General features: G+C 36.2%; 2 protein-coding genes and 1 long non-coding RNA gene across 6 annotated transcripts in view; 1 reads left to right on the forward strand and 2 right to left on the reverse strand.

Annotated features, from left to right (window-relative positions):
• On the forward strand, positions 1 to 12,230 carry LOC110829575 (sensory neuron membrane protein 2). Of its 2 annotated transcripts, XM_087355582.1 has the most exons (9): positions 1 to 211; positions 2,844 to 3,001; positions 5,714 to 5,858; positions 6,854 to 7,117; positions 8,213 to 8,424; positions 8,852 to 9,039; positions 9,471 to 9,589; positions 10,573 to 10,698; positions 10,998 to 12,230. In XM_087355582.1, the coding sequence occupies exons 1-9, from the start codon at positions 92 to 94 to the stop codon at positions 11,427 to 11,429; spliced, it is 1,764 nt and encodes a 587-aa protein (XP_087211708.1). In that variant the 5' UTR covers positions 1 to 91; the 3' UTR covers positions 11,430 to 12,230. The 2 variants fall into 2 exon arrangements, with proteins under 2 accessions (XP_087211708.1, XP_087211709.1); XM_087355583.1 differs by lacking the exons at positions 1 to 211; positions 2,844 to 3,001 and adding an exon at positions 4,162 to 4,512.
• LOC147872824 (uncharacterized) lies at positions 8,089 to 10,609 on the reverse strand. Its single transcript, XR_015537020.1, has 2 exons — positions 10,483 to 10,609; positions 8,089 to 8,513 (listed from the first exon to the last, which is right to left on the reverse strand). It is a non-coding gene; the product is annotated as an uncharacterized LOC147872824 (long non-coding RNA).
• The window catches only part of LOC110829585 (proton-coupled amino acid transporter-like protein acs), a 20,264-nt gene continuing 9,428 nt past the window's right edge, over positions 11,778 to 22,613 (reverse strand). For all 3 annotated transcript variants that reach the window (XM_087355585.1, XM_022063450.2, XM_022063449.2), the window contains exons 5-10: positions 20,984 to 21,105; positions 19,815 to 19,899; positions 15,995 to 16,276; positions 15,100 to 15,278; positions 14,575 to 14,744; positions 11,778 to 13,890 (exon numbers count right to left, since the gene is read on the reverse strand). In XM_087355585.1, the coding sequence (XP_087211711.1) occupies positions 13,649 to 13,890; positions 14,575 to 14,744; positions 15,100 to 15,278; positions 15,995 to 16,276; positions 19,815 to 19,899; positions 20,984 to 21,105 (1,080 nt within the window). In that variant the 3' untranslated portion in view covers positions 11,778 to 13,648. The remainder of the gene's footprint in view (positions 13,891 to 14,574; positions 14,745 to 15,099; positions 15,279 to 15,994; positions 16,277 to 19,814; positions 19,900 to 20,983; positions 21,106 to 22,613) is intronic.

Here is a 22,613-nt window from a genome sequence, read left to right on the forward strand (position 1 = left end):
TCGTCACGGAAACGTCTGTTCTGCTGGCGCAGAGCGCGGTTCTTTTGATGGCAGTTGTTGAGTGGCACAGTCAGAGGACGGTTCAAGCAGAATGAAGCACAATATCAACGTAATAGTCGGTACGGGGCTCTCGGGATTTATAGTACTCGCAGCAGCCATTGCTCTCGGGTGGTACGGATTCCCTGCATTAATCGCACATGAGATAAAACACGTGAGTATAAACCTGGAAACAAAAAAAGATCTGGGAAGAATTTGATTCCATCGTCCCTGCAAATTTTCTCTGACTCCACGGAGCACAGTCCTTCTTGGAAAGCTAATTAGTACGTTCAGGTAGTTAATAACCCCCCCCCGCCCCGCCCCTGCCCCCCCCCCCCGCCACTCCTTTCGTGAATGAAGAATTTTTATGCCCATACAAAACAACAGGTTAAATTATGGTTTAGACGTTATATTTCAATCTTCGTGTTTTTAAATCGCAGTTAGAAACACGAAATATACCCGAGACGGTAAGCACTACAGAAATTTAATCTACTCTTAATTTTCTCTTTAATACAATCCTAACTTGTTACTGTGTTGAGGCTAGCAGAAACTATAAATTAATGGCTATAAAATTTATGGATAATTTAAAACTCTTAGGCACTAGAGATTTCCATCACGTTAAATTTGTTTATGTAAGTTTACAACGCGCTCCCATAAAAAGATTTTACATGCTCGACTCCATTGCATCGTTAGTTAACGTTATCATACTGAAAGATAAATATTATATATTCTGGATTTCTGGAGATCGTTATATTTTTATTTTACATAATTTAAAAATTTCAAAGACAACAAGGCCAATAACGACCATGTACTTCGTGCACGAGTAGTTCAGAGTAAAATCCACGTATTTTTGGAAGTATTTTAGAAAACCACAAAAAATCTTAAACAAACTGTATGTGCTCCAGATCGTATACGGAATGTGTTCTCACCAATGTAAAAGACACATTATCTCTGAAATAACCTGCTCAGTGACTTGCTCAAAATATGATGTTGATTGGAACGTGGACGGAAGACTACAGGTCTAATCCATTGCAAAGCACGTGGCCTATTTTCCAAAATCGTTCTTTATTTTGAATATCTCATTGGTTCCGATATCCATTTATTGCAGTTTTATTATAGCGTAGGTAACAGCGCTACAGATGTTTCACTGCACAATCAGAAAACATTCTCCATCATATTTTGCTTAATACTCGACTACATTGAAAAGATTTTCATATAATCTAAAAAAAAAATTCAATCTTGTTACACGTGCCTAATTTTAGTACGATAAAGAGTTTTTGAGGAAATTCGATAGTAAAGTATGAGTCATACTGAAATGTTATAAATCAAAATTAAAATTTCCCAAACATCTTTTAACTCAGACCCCCATAATACATAATTTAATTTAAATCCAATAAGAGATCAGAGAGATATGATCTCCCACCTTGCGTTTATTTAATTGAATTCGTGCTAAAAGACAGTAAAAATTGCATGATGAGACTGCAGTGAGAAGCTAGTCACCGAGCACGAAAGATATTTGTGCACAAACAAAGGATGAGATGACATGTGAACTGATAGCATTAATCTTTTTACCGACACAAAATATAGAACAATGTGTTTGTTATACGGATATCACATGTCATATCGTGGCCGGAACTTGACATAAATACGTATCAGATCGTTCATAAATTGTTCGTTTCTTTTTTACTATTACGTGACTTTTAGAAGGACAGAGAGTAAAAATAATTTTGCAGTGTAACTTCAAGGTTGGGCTAAGCATGTTGAGCGCATGACACAGGGGCAGTCAGTACAGTGACTAGGGCATGGCACAACGCCCCTAACGGGTGCCAGGGGACTGTTTTCTAGGGGTTATGGCGGGCAAAGAGTGAAGCTCACAATCCATGTCAAGATTGAGATGTGATATGTTCCTCCTCCCTCCATGCGTATTGCTGGCACGCCGCTTAATAAGTACGATGGATAATTTTATGTCTATTAAAATATTTTTTATTTTTTTTATTACTGACAGTCATCGGTATTGAACCATAAGTCCTCATAATACGACATTTGTAAGCTAATAACCACATCGACCCTCGACATCTGCCACACACATCAAAGACAATACAGACAGTAAACAGGTCAGTGTCATGACAACCGATCCACTACAGACGGACGTAGGGACATTTAATGACACGTATGAGATCTGAAGTTTTCCCGGACTGTAACACCGTGTGAACTTGTAGGTAGATACCAACGTTTGGGAAGATCATTCTGCCTTAATCTTCGGACTTCAAACTTGAATACGGAGACAATATGTTTCTCCGAGTCGTTGGTATCGACTTCATCGACTAGAAAAACAAAGTGTATATTAAATGTACGTCAGACGGAAGGCCAACTCTAAAATAATAACATTTTAACCACGTCCGAAAACAAGCTAAATGCAGCACCGCCGAGCTTGTATTTGATCAATAGCTTATGGAGTGGTATATGCCAAGAGGTTAAAGGTTTCTACTCATAACAATTACTGTTAAGCGTAGGCGTAGGATAAATGTATTGTCTCATCACATACTGAACACTGTTTCTCAATAGAACTGTTTACCGGACAAAAGCCACGCCGAACTTACGTATGCAATCAAGAAATTTCTTTCATTTACTCAGAAGGTTTGTCATCTCAATGGATAATCACATCGTAACAAATGAAACGTACATTTGTTTTCGTGACTGTCTCTAAATTTGGTACCCCGTCCTCCACTCGTATATCAGTCTGTCCTTTCGCAGTTGAATTTGAAGAATATCGACGATGTTCGTAATAATTGCCTGATTTCCTGCAGGGCGTGCTTTTGGTAAATGGCACAGAAGCTTATGAAAGATGGCGGAAGTTTCCCCTGGCGATACAGTTCAAGGTGTACGTATTCAATGTGACAAATCCTGAGGAAGTGCAGAACGGAGCCAACCCAGTCGTCCAGGAGGTCGGACCCTACGTGTATGAGTATGTAGACCTAGCAAGGTTCATTTAAAGAAGAAGAAGAAGAATGGGCAAGACCTCTATTCTTTCTTTTACGCACGGCGTCTGTCTGCTGTCTAGATATATGAAAATAAAAAAAACTAGATGACAGAACGATAGAAGGAGAAGGGGCTTTGACAACCCTTTCGATGGCTCATGTTTAATATGAATTATGATTTTACTGGTGCCAATCTGAAAGAAAGACTGCGCAACTGATTAGACGAGAGTATGGCAGCGCTAATGAATCGGTCTCATTGTTTTTTTCTGGGTATTTCACCTTTACATGGTCTCTAGAAAAATTAATATCAAGTTTGGTGCAAATTAGTATACCAGTTCTGGAGCTCTAAGCGAAGAAACACACGAACTTACAATTTTAACTTAATGTGTGAAGTTATGTAGGCGAATTTCAGCTTTAAAGGGCTAATTTCGAAAGCTACAAAAGTTTAATATGTTTTAATGTGTTGCATAGAAGTGGATGTTCATATCAGATCATGCACGAGTGATCAAATACATCCACAAACATTATCCCATAAGGCACAGAATCCCCTAATACCAAATGATCACTAACAAACAAACCAAGCTACCACCAGTTGCTTGTTATGAAGACAAAAATTAGTCTGTAAGACTTGAGGTTCTCACAGCGGTGAGTATGAAGATATCCGTCTTCTGGGTTATTGCGCTGTGTAGTCTGGTCGATGTTAACCAACGTTCCAGAGGTCATACTGCCTCCGTCATCAGGGCGATGAATTCATCGCCCTGATGACGGAGGCAGTATGACCTCTGAAACGTTGGTTAACATCGACCAGACTACACAGCGCAATAACCCAAAAGACGGATATCTTCAAAAATTAGTCTATTTGTGCTCATAGCCTATTCGAACTAAGAACCACAGGAAGTTATAGAGCACCAGGTTTGTTCTGTCTCTTTGTGTTACCTGCAGAGAAATACTCAGATTTACAGTAACACAGCAAATACTAACCTTCAATCATAATGAGTGCAGGAAATTCATTGTAATCATGACAAAGGTAAACTAGAATGAAACCCACCCCATTGTGAATGCCCCAGTTGCTAATTTAAAAATCCATGCGGAAAATAAATTTTATTACAAAAAAAAATAAAGCTTTAGATGTCTATCTATCAGCAGTTGCAGTGTATTTTTCTTTTAATTATAGTCAATTCTTAAATGCGTTGAATGAAAACGTCCATATACTAATTACGTAAAATAGTTACTCTCTAACGCAGTGGTCTAACCAACCAATTAACAAAGCCAAATTTTCTTTTCTCTGGACAAATAAGATTTGGACACCAAATAATACGCAAAACAACACGACGTTTAATGATACAAGAAACCACGCGATCAAAAATACGTACTTTTATAAGTACAATTATTATTACTCAAGTGCGATGTTTGACACTGCATTTCATCGACCAGTTTTTCAAATTTGGGAGTGTAGGATGATGTTGCTGCTCGCAAACAATCGTCAAGATGGACATTAGTAAGTATAGATCTGTGTTTTGATTTTATAATGTTCATGGTTGAACGGCCTTCATTATTCAGTATAACCTCTTTCCGTATCAACGCGGGCACCCAAAAAAAGCCTTGGCGGGCGTCATGGCGCCCGCCAAGTGTCACATTAGATTCTTTCGTGTTTTTAGTCTAATTTACTTACCTCAGAATTTGCACGTGTAATTCTCCTTTAACAACATTTTTAAAAAATTAAAAATATAAAAATATACTCGATTTTCAATTTTCCTTTTTATTTATTTATTTTCTGTTGTCGCAGCTTGAGCACGAATCGATTCAGAATTAATTCTGACACAACATACGCCTTAACACTCAACACAGTTTCTAGATTCTACATGGAAATAATAAGTTACCATTTAAATAAAAAAACTAATTCCTGTCCGTTATCTACCCAGCATTCTTAATCACATTCCAATCAAATTCTGCTATTTATATGTGACGTTATTAAATGATACTGGACCCAAGTAAGTGTTATCAGATATTTGGTTAGGTTCAGCTTTGCTGTTTGACGTTAGCGTCAGTCGCTAAAGCCTGTTGCCTCAATCAATAGAACAAATTTTGTATGTTTATATTCTGTCCTCTTCGTAGATTCGTGAGCACTAGGGATTTACACGTGGTCACGACACACAATTATTGACGTTTTCTTCACAACAGCGTGCACAAATTATATCACGTAACGGTACCAAACAAATTCAAGATATGGACGGAATCGAACACAAAAAATAAAACTGATTCCATGTTTTATGCTTGATGAATTCATTGTTACTCACTGCCTTATTTTACTGCCCCTCCCCTCCAGCAACCACCCACTTAGAGAAATTTGCCGTATTTTACTGACTTTAGTAATAGTTACCTTGATTACAAAATTAAATTAACTGTAAGCCTAGCGGTTATTTCAAACTTTTCATAATTTGAAACAAGTTCTCTCGAAATAAGTGCACTAGAGAATACATACTTTAAAAATTATTTGCTTTCCAATTTGCGTTTTTCTGTGGTGTTTCGTTTATTGATGACGGAAAATTAAAATTATTGTCTTGTTCTCTTCTTTAAGTAGGACTGAGGAAGATAAATATTCTAAACTGAATGGTAGCAAGCATTTTCCAAATTTAATATCATCCTTAAATATTGAAAAATGTAGGCTGATAAATTAATATTTTATTTTAATATTTCAGTCAGTACCGAGAGAAGTTCAACATTACGGACGAAGGTGACTATACTTTATCGTACGTGCAAAACTCGACATTTTATTTCAACAAGGACAAGTCGGGAAATCTCTCAGAAGATGACGTAGTTACTGTACTGAACACAATGATTATGGTAAGCTGCAAATATTAGATTATTCCTCAGGCGAGAAACATTATTAGAAAAATAAATTAATATTTACATTTTATATCTGATGCTACGTGTTAACCATCTAATAAAATTTACTGAAGAGATATTTAGAATATTATGATAATATTTCGTCTGAATTATTTGTATTCTGACAAACACTTCACTGATCACATCTCACTCTCCTCCGTTACTGGTTGAGTGGTCGATTGACTGATTGACAAATGGGGTAAAAGAAAACTCCACTAAACATCTTACACGTGACCGTCAGCAAATGCAAATACACTGCATAAAATTAGAGTTTATTTAATTAAGTATTTGACTGTTTAATTAATTGACAAATTAATAAGAAACTTCTGAGGTACAGAGCATTTATTTAGCTTTCTGAGGCAGACTGGTACCTGTATGTACCATCTAATTTAACATTCAACAACTTTGCATTTTGTTTTTATGGTGCAATCATGGATTCCATATGATTCTCAAAATAAACAGCAGTTATTTCCCTAAATAGCTTTAGCCAATCAATCTTTGCAATGGGGGCACGACCAATTTGTTTGGTCTAAAAAGGGAATGTTTAAATATTATTTATATGAGCTTCATAATTCAGAAGGGTCGAATGTTAATACTGAGTTACTCAGACTGTCAAGAAATTCAACGCATATTTTTTAAGATACTTGATTTTGTTCAACACTTTATAAATATTTATTGAAGTACTTGTTTCGGTCGCATGCGGTCATCTTCAGGTTCGATGTGTCTACGTGGTCTTTAAACGTCTTTGCAATTATTTTTCTGCTGTAATTTATAGACTTTTTGTCTAATTGCCCATTTATGGTTTCATTTGCTGGAATTGGATTTGTGTTCCTCGTCAGATTTAGTCTAACACAATTTATAAAACCAAACAAAATTAATTGAATTTTGCAAATTGTCATATGTTACATGGGATTTGAGAAGAAAAATGTTTTCAGACGTTTTTTATCTTTTAGGGGACGGCGCTGAATGTGAGAAGAAATTTTGGTCCCGACCTTTCAATGGATCCTTTCCTGAAAGAAATATCTCCTGTGTCAGAGAGTATATTTCTGACAGCCACTGTGAGGAAACTGTTTTGGGACGGCGTGACTGTCATAAACTGTACAGGAGATAAGCTTTCATCTGATGCAGAAATGATCTGCGGTGTCCTGACGCCCCATCTGCCGGTTGTGGTGTCAGAGCACGAACCCGGAATCTTCAAGATGGCATATTTTAGACATGTGAGTTTAGTATAACTTAATTTCAACAGCAAATAGAAATACGAGTGAAATAACAGCTTTTATACAAAACTACTTAACATATAACTGATTGGAACAATTTCAGAAACAACCTGATTCATCGTCTCCATAACTGGTTCTATGAAATTGTTATTCTTGGAAAGTTGATAGTAGATTAGACGATCAATAAATTTCCCGTATTTTATAGGATTAGAAAATTTATTACTGTTGGTTTGCATAACCCAGTCACTGAACTTTATCCTGAAACATATAAATCCTGGCCACATCCTTATACTCTTTATATTTCCGATCCGATTTAATATTATGCCCCCACCTACCCCCAGTTCTTCAAAATTCTGTGTTTGGTAAGGTTTACCAACTTAAATTGTGTATATTTGTTACAGTAACTACCTTGCATTCTACATTCCCAACCCATATCATCCCTTTTCATTTGATCGCCCTAATAATAATTGGTGAACAGTGCTGAAGCTCCTCATTACGAAATTTTCTCTATCTTTGTAACTTAAACTTTCTTAGTTACAAATATTCTTGTCAGATCCCTGTTCTCAAATTCCCTTCGTCCGTGTTCTTCCTTTAGGGCGAGAGACCAAGTTTCACACCCAAACAAGACAACGGATAAAATTATAGTCCTGTATGTTTTCACTTGTAGATTCCTAGACAGAATTCTAAAAGACAAAATATTCTGAACTGACTGGTAACGAGTGTTCCCAGAAGTTAATCTGCTTATAAAATACTTTGTTTGTGAATGAAATTTTGATTTGTTGCCTTAGTTCCTAAACATTTAACATTCTTCAGCATTTTGAGTTATTTTTTATGTCTGTAGAGGTTACTGTGCTTATTAAGACTTCGTTCTACGATCTGGCTACGAGACTTGAACGTAGCAAGAGTCTAAGAGTAGAGATTTTGTGTTCTCTCATTTAGGAAGTTTCACCCATTTCAACGATTTCTTGGTGTACTATTAAATCGTGAAATTTTAAAATACGAGGTTAATTTAATTTAGAGATATTGGTATAAGCAAGAAATAACCTAAGACATTTATTTTAACAATGTTTGTGTTTGTTGGTCGTCGATTTGCAGAAGAACGCCTCGAGCAATGGTAGGATCCGAGTCAACACCGGAATTTCAGACAGCAGAGCCCTGGCCAGGATAGAAGAATGGAATGGACAGCCTAATTTGATGACTTGGTCTGGCGAGTACTGCAATTCTATCAACGGAACTGATTCAACCATATTCCCTCCCTTCTGGTCACCCAAGGACACGGTTGCCATCTTTGAGGTTGAATTATGCAGGTATACTGTGTCACTCTTGAACTAAAACTGCTAGGACGACCTGATCAAGAAGGATGAGATGGTTATAACAAACAGCACACATCTGAATTCTGAAAAAATAAATATAAAATTTTAGAGACAAAATCTGAAGTTAGAAGGGACAGTTTTAAGTGAAAGAAATAATAATATAAAAATGGATCGTGGTGAGGTTTGGTTTAAATTAGATTGATTTGACTAAAATGATTAGATATTTGACAAAATACAGTACTTTTCAAATGCCAGATTTAATATAATTCAATCTGGGATATGAATAATACTTAACGAGAGACCTGATGTTGGCACTGTGCGTCCAATTCAAGCTTTTCTTATATAGAACGTATAAAAAGTCCTAAAAACTGTCGTTCTGTTGTACACCCGTTACATATTTGAGAATTTGTTTTATCTTTAGGTCTCTGTATGCCGAATTTGACTCCGAACTGACATGGAAGGGTGTACCAGTTTTTCGCTACATAGGAATTTTACACAACTTTGAAGACGCACAAGATTTTCCGCCAAACATTTGTTTCTGCGAACAAACTAACGACGAACCACCCATCTGTCTTAAGTCGGGAGTTCTTGACCTCTACAGCTGTCTAGGTAAGGTGTGTGTGCGCGCGTGTAGTTGTAGACTTGCATGTGATGTAGTTTTTCTTTGACGAAATGTTTTTTTTATAAATGTCTGTTGAATTAGATTTCATCTTCATGCAACTAAAGTGCGTTCTTCGTAAATCTGTAACAAACCTTTGACTTCATAAAATGCGAATAATTTATTGTCTGGATGAGCTACTATTATCTTCTCAAGAACCTCTCCGCCTTATATTAAAGTGTATATTATAATATATTGGACAGATATATACAAAAATTAAATTTGCCGAATAATTTTTAGTACAGACACAAATACTAAATTCCTTCCAAATCTATCCAATAATTTCTGGAAGATGGATAGAACTATGAACTCTCCACTGCTCAGTCACTTTGTTTACTTCATGAAATGAACACTGAGTGACACTAAACCACTCTGACCCTAGGTGTGTCCATGATTATGTCGTTGCCTCATTTTTACAACGCTTCCCCGGACTACCACATGTACGTCCAGGGTTTGAATCCAGACAAGAAGAAACACGAGACCGTAATCGATATTGAACCAGTAAGTACAGCTACATTAATCTTTTGAAACTGGAGCTCGTTTAAATAATATTTAAGTACTCAGTTTTACCACAAAGAAAACATAACACTACCATTGCAGAAATCAGCTGGTTATCGCTGTATAAATAAAAAATCTCTGTATACAGCGAGAATCGTATGATATACATAGATACAAAATGAAAAGCTTAATGTTAAAGCAGGTGGTACATGTAGTTACCATTTTGGTACATAAGGATAAAGCAGTCCGGGCTGTCTTATGCAATGATGCAGAACGCCTGCCAATCTCATTTGCGTGTTTGAAAATTTGCAGAATAAGCAAGGCTCTAGAAATCATATGACAGCTTGCATAGAAACACTTTTTTGTGCATGAGTGAGTCCATTAGACAAATGAGTTCTGTTTATCGATTAGTCCAGACAATGCAGTTGTTCCCAGTGGGGTCAGTTAAAGGGTTTCAGGCTATGAATAGGTATCATTAGCGATTTTTTCCTGTCGAGAATTATAATTAATTTTGAAACTATATTTTATGTAGGAAAAGGTAGATCCTCTTAAGTGAGAGATCGGCCCATCACAACAAATTTAAGAACATAGAATAAAACGAAGGCGTATAACCGAATCTCGAAGGAAAAGTAAATTTGTTGGTAGTTGGCTACTGGGCTGTGACGTCATAGTGGGCACCAACGCTTCGGATAAGTATTTTGCCTTTACCTTCAGGGCTACAGAGAGAACATCAAATCTAGTATGGGAAATAAATTGTCATTAAAGTTACAAACCTGAAAACTGATTGTAATCTGCTTTAAAACCCAGGGAATTTACCCCACTTTTAACCATTTGACAGAAGACTGGATATGACCCAGACCGGAGATGGATGTAGTAGAGACGAGAAAAATACATACCTTTTCTGGATATAGAATCAGTATCATCAAACTGCATTTTCCGATGAGTAGAATTCTATTATCCTGCTGATGCTACCTTACAATCTTCAGGAAACCGGAATTCCTCTCCGAGGCTTCAAGAGGCTACAAATGAACATGTTTCTTACGAGAATGGATAGTCTAAAAGCGCTTAATAACGTGTCCGAGGGACTCTTCCCCGTGTTATGGATCGAGGAGGTAAGTTAGCCGTCTGAAGAACGAAAGTCATGCAGAGAAAGGCATGAAGGATAGCAAGAGAGTAAAAGCAAAGAGAAAACTGTGGTGGAGAAATGAGAGACATTTTATCATCTTACCTCAAAATACACATGTACCCGCATATCATTCAAAATTCCGTGGAATACATTTCTAACCTGTCAACCAAATACTATTCTGATCACTAACAAATATCGTACTCCTATTTACGTAATAATATTTTTAGACCTGAACCTTATACGTGAAATATAATAAACACTAACCTAACTTTGTTTCCCATTCAGGGAGCTGAACTCGATGACAGGAATTTAGCAAAAGTTCAGAGACTCTACACAGTAATTCGCATCTTCGCAGTCCTCAAGTGGCTCCTTATTGCTGCTGGAGTTCTGCTGTTATGTGTTTCCGTTTATTTTTATGTATTCAAAAGAAACAGTGACACCAAAATAACGCACATGGGAGATAAAAATGAGGTTGTGTTCGCTTATGACAATAAGACTTACGTGCACGAACCTGAAGTTAAAAATGACGCATTGTCAATGACAGCTATAAGTGACATAATCCGTAATGAACAAATTAGCATAAAAAAGAGGAAAAGTGACAGATTTCCTGGGAGATTAAACTCAGGGCCTGAACCTAATAAAACAAATGAAAATGTTGGTCTTGGTGTATCCAGAGACGTAAACAGCAGATTGACACTCAGTAATGTGTTCATGTGACTTCGTTGTACTTCATCGCATTTCAGGAAACTTCTGGAATTCTCGGTCTCAGAAACGACGCATTGTCAGTGCTATTGCTAACTTAATTTGTTTGTCGGAATGTCTTCAAGATAGCAGCATTGTGCAGTCAAAACACTGAAATTTCAAGAGCCACTTGTTGTGAATGATTTCGTATTAAATCTCCTCGGACACACAAACGCTGTCAGCTGTGTTTGCCCTCAGATTATGTCGTCAATATTTTTTAAAACGTCCGGAGTTGTTTACAGACTTTTTAACAAGGTCGATATTGATTTTAACTTTCTTCCTGTATCTGTATTTTAGAGGTAATAAGAAAGTAAAAAGTAAATATTTGCGTAATTATTGGAATATTTATTGTAAACTATAACTTTCCAAAATTATTATCTATAAATCATTTAAATAATTTAACAGATATTTATAATTTTGCGTGAATAACAGTCAATTGTAACACACACGTGGTACACATTTTTAAATTTTACGAAACGCTTGCTTCTTTCTTATTTTATTTCATGCATAATATATATATATATATATATATATATATATATATATATACGTGTTGATCTCTAGATCGTAACATTTAATAAAATACTTAACAAAGTCTAAATGTATATTTTAATAATATGTATTGAAAAATCCCGTATAAAATTATCAACTATTTTACATGTTTAATACAAGTACTATAACAACATATATACAATCGATATGTCTTAGAGCAACTAATATATATGTATAAATAAAATGTAAGCAAAATAAATACAATTGTGGTGCCTCCAAAATTAAGACACTAGGATTATTTAGTAAAATATTATAAAAACATAAAATTTGCAGTGATATGAGGCCTAATATTTAAAATTAATTGGAAACTTCAGCCAACTTCCATAAATAGTAGGCCTTATTTCATACGCATGCGTGTAATGGAACTAAAATTAAGGCAAATTTTTACTGTAAACCCGTTTTAATTTTCTCCATAATCATCGTCCTGATTGTGAAGGCAGTAAGTACTTCTGCGACTTCGATCAATTTGTACCAAATACACTGCGCAAAATCCTAGAAGACAGCTGTCCTTTTCTTCGGATTACTTGGAAGTATTAATGGAATTTAATTCCACTGTTCATTACAGTCACAACGATCAGTTCTTTTAAGTACTTCGCTAGACGTTTTCACTGAAAACTTGCTTAAATATAAAGGGCAGTTAATTTTTTGGAAGCCATCTGTAGGGAAGATCTCGTACTTATATTTACAGAAATAGTATAAGGTTTCAAAAGTTGAGGTTATGTAATGTGCTTAAAAGTATTCCACTTTTACACTAAACACAAATTTCTAACAGTGTTTGACTTATTACATAAACAAATCCAAAGTGTATAATAATGATAAAATATAAAGTTACACTATTCATGGACGCTCATTTTATGGGAATAATTAGTATTATGGAATTTTCTTAAGCCAAATTTGTGATAATATAAACGTACTTACCTACACCTATTCAGATAACTTCAAAATGACTAGATAAACCTACATGCTACATAGTAAGGAAACCAGGGAAGTTAATATCGAATTTAGAGTGACGTGTTTCGTTAGCTGCGTTGAAATTGTTACAATACAATCTGTATATGGTAAAATCTTGGGCGCTAAGTACTTCGTCATCTGACTCCAAATCGTTTACACACATGTATTAAATCTGAAAGATTCTGTCCGGATTGTAGATAGTACAACTTTAAATATTTTAAATATTATTTTTTCCTGTTAATATAAGGCTTACCCTAAAAATGTACTTCGAGAAAAATTATACAGTAAATTGATTTCGGTTTATAATATCGAAGGAATTAATGCTGTCATTTGTTCCAGTATAAAATTAAATTAGGTATATATTTTAGAAGTGAAAACAATTATCTGAAGTCCATATGAAAATTAGGAAAAGCAGGCCGACTCATAGTGTATTAATTGGTGCGTAATTCATATAATATAAAATAGGCTTTTATAATTTGTCTTTTCGAACTAATTATGCACCAGAATCACAGCTTCAGCGATTACTAAACCATCCCAAACCGGAATGTTTTTGATGAAACCCTGACATAATAAAATACGACATATTGGAATTCCTTTCATTAACATGTCATTCGACTATTACAAATTATAGCCAATCATACTCAGCTACAAGTTTTAAACTTTAGCAGAAATCAGCTAAAATAATAGCGATATCATTCGCTCTTAGAATACTCGTGTATTATTTCCAGGATGCTTGCATAACTACCAGTAATTAGGGCCAACATTGCGAACACTATGATAATAAGGTTTTTCCAAAGACGCCAGCCCAGCCCCGTCTCCCAGTAGGTTACCGTTTCTATGACTGCAGGACAGAAGAGTCCCAGGGTAGAAAAACAAATTGCCCCGACCAAAGAGATGATGGGCCCCAAGTTTGGTACTGCAACTGCGATAGCAACTGAAATCAAGCAAGACTTGGTGTCAACACACTCAACAAATTCATCATGGGTGGTCTAAACACATGTTATCGTAATTTTAAAGTTAAAAATAATTAAGTATATACATTAATATGGTGGGTACAGTTTTCGTACTTAAGAGAGGGATTTACAGATTAGTTGAGAAAATTGAACGAGAGACTTTATAATTTACACTCCTCACCTACCGTGATGAAATCAGTGAGCATAGAAAAATGCTTTCAAGATTTTGGTCTTAAAATACAGGATACTACCTAGGATAAATAGTCATAGATGAGAGAAAAATACAGAGATAAAATATATCTTTAAAGCAGGATGTGAAATTGTGGACAGAATTCATTTGCCTCGGTAAAGGGCCTAAATCTGAGCTTCGGTAAATGGTGTTGGATTTTCAGGTTCTACAAAATAAATTAAATTCTTGATCAGTTAAGTTAATATCAGGTTTTTAAAGGAAAATGTAGTTTATTATGATTCAAAGTTCTTTATCATTCTTCACTCTAAATCAGTATTTTCGCTAGGTCCACGCAATGTCTTGTGGGCTAAACCCTCAAAATTCCAGAAAGACCAAATGTTCTCTCTCTTTCACTACAATGTGCGAACGTGAAACTCAGAACAAGTACTGAAACGAGTACTAAGAATGCTGTAATCAATATTTATATGGTTCTTACCCGTACATATTATAGTACCAATACGAAAAGCAGTCTGTGCAATATTTTCGTATCCTTTGGGAATCCTTTGCTCAATGTCTGGCCATGCAATGGATGTGGGTATGTAAAACTGGAGTCCGTAGGAAAACAAGATGGCTACGGCGTAGAGTACCTTCACCACCTGAGCTGGACTGCAACATACATTTTTTACAAACGTTTAAGAATGAGCCTACAATCTGAATATGTATATATATATATATATATATATATATTCGATTTTGGGGTTCTGGGCTGTAACGCCTCGTGGACCTATAGACAGATCTTAAACCCCGAAGATTAATTCAGTACGTTTCTCCTAAATGTTGGTACCTATATACAATTCCACACGATGTTACAGACCAGAGACATTTTCATCGCCGTAATATCCTAAAACCTCTAAATTCTTTTCACCGAAGACCTATAAAACCAGTGTCTCTATTTTAATTCATGTTCCCTTGTACATAGGCTTTATCGCTCTTTCCCTTCACTGCATTATTATCCACTCACATATCTGAATCCGGCAAGTTCAGAGTGATGCTTCCTTCCACAGCGTCTCCGTATTTGAGGTACCCGAACAAGCCGATAACACCATACAGCAGTACCACGATGAACATGGCGATATTGAGAATTCCTACCTTGCCGATAAAATGTCTAGGATTCTTCATGGAATTCTCCAGGGGCATTACCTGTAACAAGCAATGTGTATGCCTGTTTGTTGTGTTTCCTTCATGAGTTGCTTCGTAGGACATTTAGTGTCGATATTTCAACTAATAACATTATAAAGTATTAAATATACAGAACAAATGGTTTTCAATGGTGAGATGGAAAAGATGAAGACAGTAGTGGCCAATTTCAAGGTAATATTTCGGTAGCACCTGGGGTAAACGAGGGAAGGAAAGAAAATCATTAGTCAGCACAGCCGGTAACCTATCACGGATTCGAACCGGCTGCCTCCCGAATGCATGCCTAGAACATCACCATCCTGAACCATGTCGTATAGACACATCACATTTCGTAACGAAATCTGCTAAACTCTCTCTAGTTCATTTACGACAGTAAAAAATATGCCAAATCATTATCATCATCTGATAATTGTTAAAATTTAAGCCGGATTAGTGACTTAGAGACCAAAAATTATTTTCACAACTGCCTTACTTCTCGACGTATCCTACAGGACTATTTATTATTTTTATCTATCCATCCAATCACACCTGTTTATCGATTCATCTTTTCATTTTCTGTCTATAGATCGATTTATCCATAATTCTATCTATGGACCTGTATATACACAAACCAGCTGCATGATCTCACGTGTCTCAGGTTTCTATAATTATCTACGAAATCTTAAAATCTTAAATTCCAGAATTTGGCTCAGCGCACTGAAATTCTTCCGAGCACTCACCACCCCGATGCCCTCCATGGCGAAGATGACAGTAGCGAAGAACAGAGGCAACTGTTCTGCACGGGCAATGTAATTTTTGTCTTCGACGTCCAACGTGCCGTTGAAAACGTAGTAGAGCGTGATGCTGAAGCTGACGAGTATGAAAACATTCGCAATTGCTGAAAACGGAACCAAGTACTTGAGGTCCCTGATCAGGCCGAGGGGAATCAGGAACACGAGGAGCATGGGGATGTACACTCGAACATCCAGCGGGTCCTTGTAGTCCATATAGTAGTCACCCACCTGCTCGGACGTAGAAACACTAATTCACCAAACGTGTACAGTGCAGGATTTTATAATCAAAAGTAAAAGTACAATTGTATCCCGTAAGAGTTCTTTGCTGTGTTAAATAACCTACTGACCTCAATTTTCACACCACATATATCCCTTTGGGTACGAAATGTCACCCTTTTTATTTTGTTCACAATATCCCGAACACAATTTGTAGATCAAAATAAATGATATATTTTATTTCATGTAACATGCAGTCTAATGAATGAATCAGAGACAACCTCCAAAACTCTGAATTATTAAGTCTGCGCTAAACACAACTGATGGCCGAGGAAGACTTCATTGTATTCAGTCATCTTGAAAGCTTGAAAACCTAAAACCTTTTTTTTTTGAAAATAGATAACGTTTTATTCCAGGTTCAATTGAAGAAAGAATTGAATTAAATTAGTTCTACGTCTCTTGTTGACTTCGTATTTGTAAAGAAGTTTCGGGGATAAAAAGTGCGGATAGACAGACAGACAGACAGACAAGAATCATCAATTTAATTCCACGTACATTTTGCGAAAAACGAATGAAAATTCTATGAAACACGAGGTAAGAAAGCAAAGCTACTGACAGCATTATAACTTTTCCTGTCAGGAAAGAATTCCTTTCCTGGCATTCTCTTTTATTTCCTTTACACCTTCATTGCTAATCCATGAAAAATTTTATTCAGTCTCAAGAAACGTCTCATTACGTATTCAATACTGACTTCCCAGGCGCCATGCCATTGAGCTACTATAATACATTCAGATTGTTATTCCCACGTATTTCATATAATAGGCAGAAAATTGATAGATGTTTTAGAACAAAACCGCCTTCTACCACAAAGGCCTGTTCTGGACAAATGGGAGAGAGGCCATTTTGTGTTTACACCTGGCACTTGTCGATACAGCGGTTTATAATGTATCAGTGGCGAATAACGCAATTACCTTATGACGTAAGAGGATTATTTAGGGGTTTTAAAACTAGGAACACAATAATTTATTTAGTTGGCTGAAGAAACTATGCAGTTGAATAAGAACGAGCAGTTGTTTCCATGTACCTGTTCAATGTCTCGGACTTTATAAGTGAAAGTTCAAAAAGTTTAATGACCTTTTCTTGGGTTATTGTCTTGATCTTCAATAAAACCCCAATTTTTCGAAAGATAACACTAAGGCATCTTCTCGAGAACTATTTTAGTGAGCTGTATAAGTGTTCGTGTGGCCCTTAAATGATTTAGTTGCAAAATTCAAAATATTTAGGCAGTAACTGACCGAGATGTCAAACTCAATACCGGCATCACGCCGCTGAATATCTCCCATCCTCGTTCTTCTTAACTTTTTATGCTAACGATAAGAACACAGCTCTCGTACGAACTTATGAGGTGGTAACAATACCAGAAATATTTAATGTAGGATGTGAAGTTTAGTATGGGAACGGGAAATTTTTGAAAGTGTTCTTTTAGGGAATTACTCTAAGAAAAATTCAAAATAACATAAAAGATGTTTTATGCGAGAATATAATTTAAGAACCGTTTAAACTTCACCATTTAAATGTTTGCTATTACTCGTTGCAACCATCTACTAATCTCAAGAGTGGCGTTGAAGCATCTTTTGGGGCCTTAAAATTATCTGTAATAAAAACAAGCCATTCTAATAAGATAAAATTCTCCCTGGTGCTTAATTAAGCACACGCCATGAAGACGCATTCTTAACCGTGGTATTGGAAGTGAGCGGTCAGCTTCACGGCCTGGCCGCTTTAGCCCACAAGTTTCTATTCATGCGTTATTTTCAAAATTATTAATAAACTACGTACTATTTGCTGAAAGTTGGAGCGACTGAAACAATGTGAACAGTTTTACAAGTACTAACTGGTACTAATGGTTTTATTGTCATTTCTTAACTGTGAAGCCCATTGTTCGCTCATTATGGATCCAGACTTACGTCATAATTCGTCGTTTTCGAATAGAGTTCAACGCATCGCCGACCATGAAGTTAAGAAAGAATCTTCTGGGCATTAACAATATATTATGGAAGGAAATTTTATTTGCAGACCAATAGCCTATTTACTGTCATTTATTTCAAAATAGGTTATTCTGTTTCCCCGTATTGTACCCAAAAACTGAGAGTCACACAAACTAATTTTGTACACTTTTGTATGGGTGTAAAACTTGGTAACATATTCTGACGGAATAACGTAGATCGATGGTGATTGCCAACAAGGTGCTCGCGATATTATTCAGACAAAACGACAGAATACGTAAGAAATTGTAAAAAAAATATGTAATGGATGTCTTCGTAATTTGTATTTTTTACCAGATATTTTTTCGGACAAAGCAAAGATGGGATATTAAAAGGGGTCCTATTTAAAGGAAGCTACGAGGATGTGGACTCCATTATCTGGCTCTGGTCCAGTGAATACGGTAGTAATGAACCTTTGTGTTCCATAAATTATAGGAGTCGCGCCCTCGATGAATTGCGTCACGTGTTTCAGATTATACCGCAAGAGGACGAAGGTAAAAACGCCGACAATTGCAGGTGGGCAACAACTGAAGAGGAATCCTTGTTTGGGTCAGGGTCAACCTTGTAGTCACTCGGTCAAGGTGAGCCTCGTGTGAGGTGGATCTTCACGAGTTATCGTGCTCCGATATGGAGGAATGTTTATCGCGTGCAGAAGGTTCTGTACTCCAGTTTGGAATTTACTAGTGGCTTCAATTTCAGAACACATATTTTTTATGCCCTGTGGATATCGGTTTAATTATTTAATTTTCTTTCTTACAGACAAACCCCGTTCTGTTATACTTCCGTATTAATTTTTACTGTTGAAAATCCGAAGCTTTAAACGAGACTAAACCATATAAATGCTATATTTGTCGCATATATTCTAAAAAAAATAATATTAAAAAATGAAATTTCCCAATAAACATATCTGTAAAACATTATTTCCAACAGCAGGTTAGCACGTTATATTTTTCAAAAAGCTAAACATAACCCATATAGATAAAATTTAGTATTTAAGGTCAACATTAACAGCTCTTAAGTGTAATTTTGATTCTTATAGGTTTAATACTCCACACACTATGACATTAGTGGTAATATGTCTAAAAAAAATATTCGGCTATTGTTAAGGTAACGTAGGATATAAAATAAAAACATGGCGGCAGTGCACAGCACATATCGATATTGAATTTTGAGATCAATGTTGATAGATAATGAACAACTGGAATCAGGTATATGAAATTGGGTACATCAATAGATCATAGACATGTCTAACAGGTCTACGTAAAATATTTTCATCATCCATTATTAACACGTTCAAAACGATAAACTTTGCGGTTGTATGTGTCAAATTTAACTTACTATGAACACGTAAAAATAGGATTTATGCACGGATATGGATCACTAAATTTATATTTTTTAAAACATTTACAGTGGATATTTTTTGTACATAAAAGAATTTTAAGGCAAATTTGCTGTTGAAATTAATCCATAAAACCTGGAAAATCTTTTTCTTAACAGACGTAGCTCACCTGTTTAATAGAGGATGCTACGAACACGACGTATACACAGAGGGCGCTGTAGTACGTCGCTAATAGAGCCCCGTTCACGAACTTCCTAAAAGACAAACAATTAACATACACACTTGCATTCTGATACCTGTTCCTGACAAACTACACAAAAATTCTATAAAGATAGTTTGTACGTAATAAATAAACAACCTTTATTTTTGTTATCTGCGTTATATAAAACCCAATTTTCTCGTGTCTGAAGGATAATTAGGAATGATAGCAAGGGAGTATATCAGTTCTTATAGGAAGGTATTTAAGTTGGTCGGACCTTGCAGAGAACGTTGATATTCCTAAGCGTTTTTCTGCTGTAACTGCATGTTTTGAGCGACATTTTAACCTATAAATAGGATGTCCCTCACACAGTAGATAATGGCTAACAAAATTGCAGTGTAATACATTTCAGTTCTTAAAATTTATAACATTCCCCCATTCACTCAGTTATCCCCTCGAATTTCAGATCCAATGGACTGAATATAATGCCAATGTCAATAGGCTACTTCTAAGGAAAGGAAAAACGTTCTAATAAGTTCATAATCGTATGCCAGTATTTAATTATGGTCATCTATTTGCGAGTATCAAGTGGAAGGTAAAATTTTGACTTGAAAATAATATCACTCAGAATTATGTGTTTAATCATATTTCTCTGTATTCCTGCCGGTACACTGTATTTATAATTTTAAATTTCAGTCCTTTACGCGTAGAATTTGACATTTGACGTAACAATATCAAAGCACTGAAACACGATTAAGAAGTAAAGGAATAACATCGTATATCCTGTATTTTTCCACGGTATCTGCACGCGTTCCATTTCAGTTGAAGCAGATAACATTGCAGCTAATATAGCAGGGAACCACGCTTCAGCGCTTGTCCTACTTATTGCCTAGACCTTGGTAATTCCATTAAAAATTGCCACCTATAGGGAGGGGGGGGGGGGGGTCTGTTCACAGCTTAATTTCCGGTTCGGATGTAATTTTTCATGGTTTCTGTCTCATATTTAGGAAATAGCTGTTATTGCCTCACTAAATCGGACTAATAGCTTTGGGGTGTGTTCTTCCGTGGGATTCGATAATATTCTTGAGGACCTGGGCCGTACACGTGTAAAGCTAAGTGTTACAAGGAGAAGTGTTTACCTTCCAGCTGTACTGAACTTCTGTAATCCTGGAGGACCACTCATGAAGGCTGCCTCTGCTGTTTCTGAGAATCCCAAAGATGGAACTTTTTGTCTCCTGCACAAATCCTGTGACGACTGAACCTTTAACGTGCAAATCAGAAAGAAAAACATTCAATTTCACGCCATTTTAAACTCTGTTATTTCTGTTGTAAGCACAGGAATGTTTATGTTCATGGACACTTCATGTAAGCTTCTAGAGGGAAATGACGTAATGGGCTATTCTTGTAACTGATATGCATGTTTCCTTTTTGCACATCGGCGTAATGCGGAAATGTATGTAACGGAACACATTTATCAAACGGTTCAGTATTAAAAACTGTTTTCGTGTCTGGGCCTATATATTTCAGAAGTAAATTTAGTGATTTTTTTAGTCTTCTCTAAGACGAAACTACTTATGTATCAGGGAATGAAAAATTAAGTGATTTTTGAAGATGGCTGTCTACTGGGTTGTTTCACCGTGCAAACTGATAGAAGTTTACGGACGTTGCAGAGCACCTTGCTGCCTACATCTTCGCTCTGATGATGGAAGTAGCGAGGACCTCTGAAACGTCGATAAACTTCTACCAGTCTACACGGCTCAACAAACCAGAAGACAGCCTTCTTCAAACTCACAGCCGCGAGAACCTTAAATCCTATTAAGTGATTTTATTCTTCCATAGCAACTCTAGGGAGCTCTTGTTAAAAATCACTGTTTCTTGGTTTGTACGAACGTAACAAGTACATTTATGGATTTCGTATGATTCTCAGGGTAAATAGCTATTATTTGATCTTTGTAAGAGACAATTTCTTTTTGTGGTATGGACCGAATTATTTAATATTATTTAGACGAGCTTTGTTCTAAATTACGCATTTTACAGGACATTAATAATAAAATAAAATTCGTGCTTCAGAGGAATAAGGCAGTGATTTTTGATATTGCGGCTATTGGTGGGCTAAAATTAAAATCATAATATTTTTCTACACTTATGTTAGGCTGTTTAAATTTGTATCAATCAGTTCGGAAGCATATGTAAAAATAAACCTTGAATACTGGAAATAGTTCTTGTCTGGGCGGTTTATGTACGTTTTAAAACATGTTTACTATAGGCTACTAAACATTCTCCAGTCTCCGTCGACAACTTGCAAATGATCTTTGAACATCAAGCGATTCCGTAAATCTTTTCAACAGACTATCAAATATTCGTGGCACTAAAACTTACCAAACAAAAAAATACAGAATGAAAAATAAGGAGACAGGAAGGAAAAATATGTAAATAAGGAATGGGGAAAAGATCACAAAGTCTCAAGTGTGTGGTTCAATAAGCAGTTCGTGCAGAGAATTTGTAAACAATTTCAATGTCCTAACGTCCTCGCAGGGTACTGAATTAGCTGGTTATCAGCGCCTAATTCACACATTTATATTCATCAGGATCTCCCGTTGGTACGTGCTCCAGTCGTTGTCACATCCACAACGAGTTCCTGCAGGCGGTACGTCCGCCTGACGGCCATTCAGACTATGACCTGTACTTTGCGTATTCTGGTAGAGTAATCTGATGATGGAGGCAGTACGATCTTCTGAAACGTCGGCTAATATCTAACAGACCACAGCC

Source organism: Zootermopsis nevadensis, unplaced genomic scaffold, assembly GCF_977971745.1.
Source record: "Zootermopsis nevadensis isolate Lab colony 2312 unplaced genomic scaffold, Znev_1.0 Znev_ptg000024l, whole genome shotgun sequence".
NCBI lineage: Eukaryota > Metazoa > Arthropoda > Insecta > Blattodea > Termopsidae > Zootermopsis > Zootermopsis nevadensis.